Source organism: Sparus aurata, chromosome 9 (genome assembly GCF_900880675.1).
Source record: "Sparus aurata chromosome 9, fSpaAur1.1, whole genome shotgun sequence".
In the NCBI taxonomy this organism is placed as follows: Eukaryota; Metazoa; Chordata; class Actinopteri; order Spariformes; family Sparidae; genus Sparus; species Sparus aurata.
This window is the reverse complement of record NC_044195.1, coordinates 23954646-23960707: the sequence shown is the minus strand read 5'-3', so window position 1 is coordinate 23960707 and position 6062 is coordinate 23954646. Positions and strand designations below refer to the sequence as shown.

At 41.8% G+C, this 6062-nt stretch overlaps 1 protein-coding gene across 1 annotated transcript; it reads left to right on the top strand.

Moving 5' to 3' along the window:
• Positions 1-219: 219 nt before the first annotated feature.
• On the top strand, positions 220-5751 carry tpt1 (tumor protein, translationally-controlled 1). Its single transcript, XM_030428752.1, has 6 exons — positions 220-378; positions 1051-1124; positions 3385-3569; positions 3718-3823; positions 3966-4082; positions 5290-5751. The coding sequence occupies exons 1-6, from the start codon at positions 351-353 to the stop codon at positions 5290-5292; spliced, it is 513 nt and encodes a 170-aa protein (XP_030284612.1). The 5' UTR covers positions 220-350; the 3' UTR covers positions 5293-5751.
• Positions 5752-6062: the final 311 nt, after the last annotated feature.

Here is a 6062-nt window from a genome sequence, read left to right as displayed (position 1 = left end):
GAAACACTCCTAATCGTACGAGTACACAGAAAAAAAAGGACTTCTGAGTAACTAAAAAAAAGTGAGTCTGACAATGAATCTTGTTTTCTTTAAAGCTGCATGAAAAGATGCAAATAATGAACATGTAGATAGATAGATAGATAGATAGATAGATAGATAGATAGATAGATGGTGCAGTACCACTACCGGCCACTACGTCAGAGTGGCAGCAAATGTAATCAAACCCGCAGTGACGTCAGCAGGACGTAAATGCAGCGCCGCGCGGCCGCATCGCTCTTTTCCCTCTCATGTGCTGTTAGGGCGGTAGGCCTCTGCTCTGTCTCTGGAAGATCTCACACCCAACCGGCAAAATGATCATCTACAAGTGCATCATCACCCGTAAGTGACCGCTTTCTTTGTTCTTGTTCACGTTGATATGGGCACTTCGTGGGCCGCGGCGGTGATTTTAGCCGTTATTTTCAGATAACGGCCAGAGTTAACGTTACATTACCGCTAGTCAGTTAACTCGTGATGGCTAACTCCGGAAGCTAGCGCTAGCCCGATGCTAGTAGAGCGAGAGTTAGCGTGATGATGCCGAGGCCTGTTAGCTTTCTCTATTCAGCCATGTCTCGTGTGCCGGTGAGTTATTAAAAGCAGAAAAGGGCGACTCTCGTGTCCTCATGTCTGCGTGTTGAACCGAATAATGACACGCTCTTAGTTTAAGGTGTACGATAGGTGACGGTGGTTGATATACTTGCAGTGTTAGTCATGAGAAAATAACGCGGTATACGTGGCCTGTCGGCATCATGTAGCGGCTAGCTGTATTTATAGCGGATGTCTGACTAGTGAGTTTTTTCCAGAAGCATTAGCATCGCGACGTAGAAAACGTGGCGCCGCTTCTACCGTGTCAGACAAGATGGTTGAGTTGATTCACGTCCAGGCAGGAAACTAAGCCTTCAGTCGAGTGTGTTTTTTCTAAGTTGTAATGGCGCAACAACAGGGCAGGCCTCAGATTTGCTTTGTGTCCATTTAACCCTAACCCTGTGATGTCGCTTTTTTTTCCTCCCACAGAAGATGAGATGTTCTCGGACTCTTTCAAAGTCAAATTGACCGAAGATGGGATGTTTTATGAAGTTGAAGGAAAGGTGAGTTGGTGGGATGTGTGGTCATACTGGGTTGGGTGTTTCTTTCCACATGTTCGGCCTAATAAATGCGAGGTCACAACTGCAGGTACATGTCACTCTGCTCCACCAGCTGTTTTGTTCACCATCGGGCATACTATGTGATTTGAATAAGCCATAGGATGTAGAAGTTTAGGCATAGTGTTTTTTGAATTGCTTGCCAGAGGAGAGATGTTGACACCCAGCAAAGCTACTTCCAAGTAAAAACGCTCCACCTGATGACAATGGAGCTGCTCATAAAGCAATAACATGACAAATCTTCCTCACCCTAAAAAAAAAGTGTGGGACAAGATCACCAAACCGACTTCTGTATCCTCTGGCCATCAGTCACAGGTCTGTCTTGAGTCAAGAGTCCACTGACTGTCGGAACATCGGACACAACTTTTATTGAGTGGCAGGACAGTTCTCTGTCACAGTACTTGGCTTGCCCAACTCTTCTTGTAGTGATGTAAAAGGCGTGGTCTCTACATACCATTCAGAGCAGTCAGTGAGTGTAAATGTGTCCTACACACAAGAAGGAATGGAATCTGGTGAAATGAGTCACGGCCAGACGTTGACAATAAAATTACACCAACGCACTGATGATGATGAGGTGAGGTACAGTTGTATGTTGTCATGTGTTTTTACCTGTCCCCCTGTCAGTCGTTTAGATGTTTGATTTCACCATTTATTACAGATGGCAGCTCATTACACTGGTGACTCTCACGTCGGACTGTGTTTTCATAGAATTTCACTGCATTTTGCGTTTTTTTTTTTTTTTTCAGTATAACAAATATGAACGTTGATCTTTCTGTGCGAACTCATTGAAACAGCTTATTGTGAAGTCACTCAAAGATCCCTCATTCATACTTTTTAGGCTGTAATTATTGGACACAGGTATTTGATTTGTTGCTGCTTTAGCTTCCTTGTTCGCTAAACTTTCAATTCGAGTAGACATATTGATCAGATCAACTAATGCTAAGGGAAAATATCAATACATATACTTGTATACCATCATCTTGTCTGTTCATATTATTTAATATTGTGGAGTAAAAAATCCGATATTGATATGTCGGCTGATGTACACATTTTATACTCTGATCCCTTATAAGTGTTTTTTGCACACTTTGTGATAAAGATGTGTAACGGGCGGGATATTTTGCACTGGAACATTAAACGCTGTCTAAAATGATATAAGTGCACCGGCACAGTAAACTTCTTGGAATGTACTTATTACAATTCACTCCAAGCATCCTGCATTGTGTTCTGTAAGTGGTAGAAAGACTCGCTTAATACAGTTGCCCATTTTAAAGTAGTAAAAGTAATCTCCCCCAGAAATGTTTAAAGATGGCAGCAAATGCTTTTAGGGCTGCTGGAATCAAGTACATTGCTTAACATCATCCTTCCCTCATCATACAGAACGCAGTCCACCAGTCATAAAATTTCATTTTGTATTCACTGGCCATCACTCACACACCTCTGAGCAGAATTGAAAAGGTCTTGTTTCCTGTATAAAAGACGCGTAAACGTCTCACATGTTTGGCCTCGCTTTGCTAGTACAAGCTGCTCTCCCTTTTCAGCCATTTTTCAAACAGACTTAAACCAGCGGTGAGCCCAGCTAACAGTGATGGTAAATGGCACAAACACAACTGTTCTGTGTCCTTACTCTTAACTGTTAAGCTGTGTTATATGTGTGCAAGTCAGTTTGAGGTCAGTTTAACTGCACTTTACCACTGCAATTATTTACAATGATATGGGTTTTTGCAAGCCCCTAAATTGAGTCTGATTGAAATTGCACCAGACTAGTCGGCAAATAATGTATTGTGGAAGAATTGATAAGACGTATAATGTGATGAAACTGGTGATTAACAACCCCATCAGATGTCTTGTACTTTTGAAGGAGAAGCAAGAGGCCTCTTGCGCTTGTCCTCTGGTTTTTATGTCCTATAAAATGTACATGGTTATCCAGCCCAATGTGTCATGTGAAAACACTAAAAAATCTTAAGTTCCTTAGGAGGAGATGACTACTTGTATAAATAAACATTTTTGAAATGCTGTCGATTTGAATCGTGGATGAAGTGAAGCTCATCCCCACACCGTAAAGCCACATTGGTCACAGTCACTACATTTACTGTCATGTGCACAGCTGTCCTCACCTGCCAACTGTGTTTTCTACTCACTGTAATGCAACATAAATTGATGTTTGCTCCACTTGTCTGTCCTCTGTCGTTTCAAATGCATCCAGTGTGTGACCAGAACAGATAATATCGACGATTCTTTACTTGGGGCCAACGCCTCTGCAGAGGAAGCGTCCGAGGGCTGTGAGGACAGCTCTGTCTCTGGGGTCGACATCGTCCTCAACCACAAACTGCAAGAGACAAGCTTTGACAAGAAGGGGTACCAGACCTACATCAAAGGCTACTTTAAGGCGTGAGTAATGATGGCGGTTCACTGTATGTTCAGATTTTAAATACGAGGGCGGATAAATGGAGAGAAAGTTGGACTGGTACATATCCAAACAATACCTCTGGTGTGTCGGATCTAGTATTTAACAATATCACTCCGTTTGCTTGTTCAGTGTTAAGGTGTACCTGGAGGAGCACCATCCAGACAGAGTCCAAGAATTCATGGCTGGCGCACAAGGAGCTCTCAAGAAGGTTCTTGGTCAAATAAAGGACTTCCAGGTAGCTAAACAGAGCTGAGGGACAGTTTCTCACCTCATATAAATGCTCCTAAGTTAAAAGCTAAAGTATTTAAAACCACATTTATCTTGAACTAGTATCTGTTGAAAAAGACGTAATCTGACATGTCTTTGTCTCCCTACAGTTTTTCACAGGCGAGAGCATGAACCCTGACGGCATGGTGGGACTCCTTAACTTCCGGGAGGATGGCATCACACCATACATGCTTTTCTACAAAGATGGTCTGGAGGTTGAGAAATGTGTAAGTACTCAGCTGAGTCATGAAGCAGGTCGATTTTTGTGTGATGCAGCTGTAGACTTATTTGATAAGTCACTGTAGGCAAAGCACATTTGTTAAAAGGAAAAAAGAGGCAGCTTTAGTTGTTAAAACTATGACGGCACATTTTTCATTTTCAAGGTGTACTCAAGCAAGTTGGTATTCAACTTTGATAAAGTTTGCAATAGAGGTGCACAGATTAGAATTTTTTCTTTCTGTAAGGGCTATTATTGATGGCATAGGAAAACTCATTTTATGATCATAATGAATCAAATATATTAATAAATTAAAATATTACAATTTTGCAGCAGATTGATCTAAAAGCCTGCCTCGTCGTCAACTCAAGTAACGACCCCGTCTCTGCTCCGTGTATGTGGTCTCGATTGGTAAAACGCAGACGAGAAGAGAAAGACGTAGGAAAGCCCGTAAAATGATGCCGTGTGTATCTGACCAGCACAGAATCCGGTGTATTGGACACTGACTGGCCATTCATGTCTAAAACCAACCTATTCCTGTCCTGAGAGGTGGATTTCTGCATCCCTAGTGTGCAAGAGACAATTTCCCAATAACAAGTAAAACATTTTAGCAGCATAAAAAAAAAAGACAAATCGCCAAAAACACTTGATACTAAACTTCCCAGAATGCAGTTTTGCACTTGCATGCACTTTTAAGTTGTGCTGTGGAAACTACACGTATCACTTCATAAACTTGAGTTTGAGAAGCGTCTCTGGACATGCAGCACTGAGCAGCTGAAGAAGAGACGGAAAGCTTCAAGTCAGGCGTTTTCTGATGTCTTCAGCTTTTGTTAGACATGACTGAACTTAGTTTGTCATTGTCACAAGAAAACGACATGGTATTACCCACATTATAATTACACTTGGAACACAATGATTTGACATGAGTCATTTACAGGTGTGGCAGTGCCGTAGCCACTAAATGTTAGTGTCTAGATTAATTGTTCACTGCCCCTGTTGTCAGGAGCAGTGACCCTTCCACAGGGCCCATCTGGCGCCCTCCTGGACTGTCCTGCCTCAAACCATACAGCAGTTTTCATACTGCTAACAATGAGTGTATAACACTTGAACACTGACTTAAAAACGAAGCTCTTGAGAGAAATCTGGAGTGCACAGGAAGTTGAAACTGAAGAGATGGTTAGTAGATGTATTTTAATGTGTATTATTCTTTCTTGCAGTAACAAGCTGGAACTTCATCTGCTTCTGAATTGGCTGCTGCTTCCCAAATGGCCCCAAGAGCAGACTGAAGGAGCATTATTTTGCATCATGCCTGAACGGAAACATTCTTGTACAATTTCTTATCACATTACGGCCCCACAGCACCACTCCCAAGGCTGGGTGAATCAAACCTGATTGGTCACTGAATACAGTTTTTAACTTTTTTCTTTTTGGCTTTTGCAGTGTTTGTTTCCCTCCAGGATTGGCCTTGTTTTTGTGATTGAAAATTAAAAGGCAGGACAGCGAGTGAAGCTCTGACTTGAGACATGGTTTTTCTTCTGTCTGCGAACAGTTTTTAGCAATGATCCATACACACACACGTTGACCTCTTCAGACCTCTTTCTGTTTATGGTTCAATGATATTCCATCTGCAATGAAAAGACTTATGGTTTGATTTCAGAATAAAATCTAGTACCACCACATGTCCTGTATGTTTATTGGATGTTGAGCATGTCTAAACTTAAAATTGTAATGTCTGGATCCATTCAGTCACTCTTTGGTTGGCCAGTGTGAGTGAAGTGACTTAAATGAATGAAGAGCAGTCACTTTTATGTGCTGTCGCAGACTTGTCACTGCATTTCATTCACTTGTTGAACTCTGGTATTTAAAGGGCAACGCCACCAATATCGCACCTTGTGTTCATATGTTTTGGGGAGCTTAATTACATGTGAAAAAATAGTATAAAGCCTTTTGTGGCTCCAGATGAAGCTGCATTTAATCAAATGGATTGCTT

What these genes read in the sequence shown, in the direction of transcription:
- tpt1 (XM_030428752.1), top strand. Translation starts at nt 351, where the DNA reads ATGATCATCTACAAGTGCATCATCACCC. An exon ending in CTACAAGTGCATCATCACCC is followed by an intron (nt 379 to 1,050) that starts GTAAGTGACCGC and finishes TTCCTCCCACAG; the next exon opens with AAGATGAGATGTTCTCGGAC. An exon ending in TTTATGAAGTTGAAGGAAAG is followed by an intron (nt 1,125 to 3,384) that starts GTGAGTTGGTGG and finishes AAATGCATCCAG; the next exon opens with TGTGTGACCAGAACAGATAA.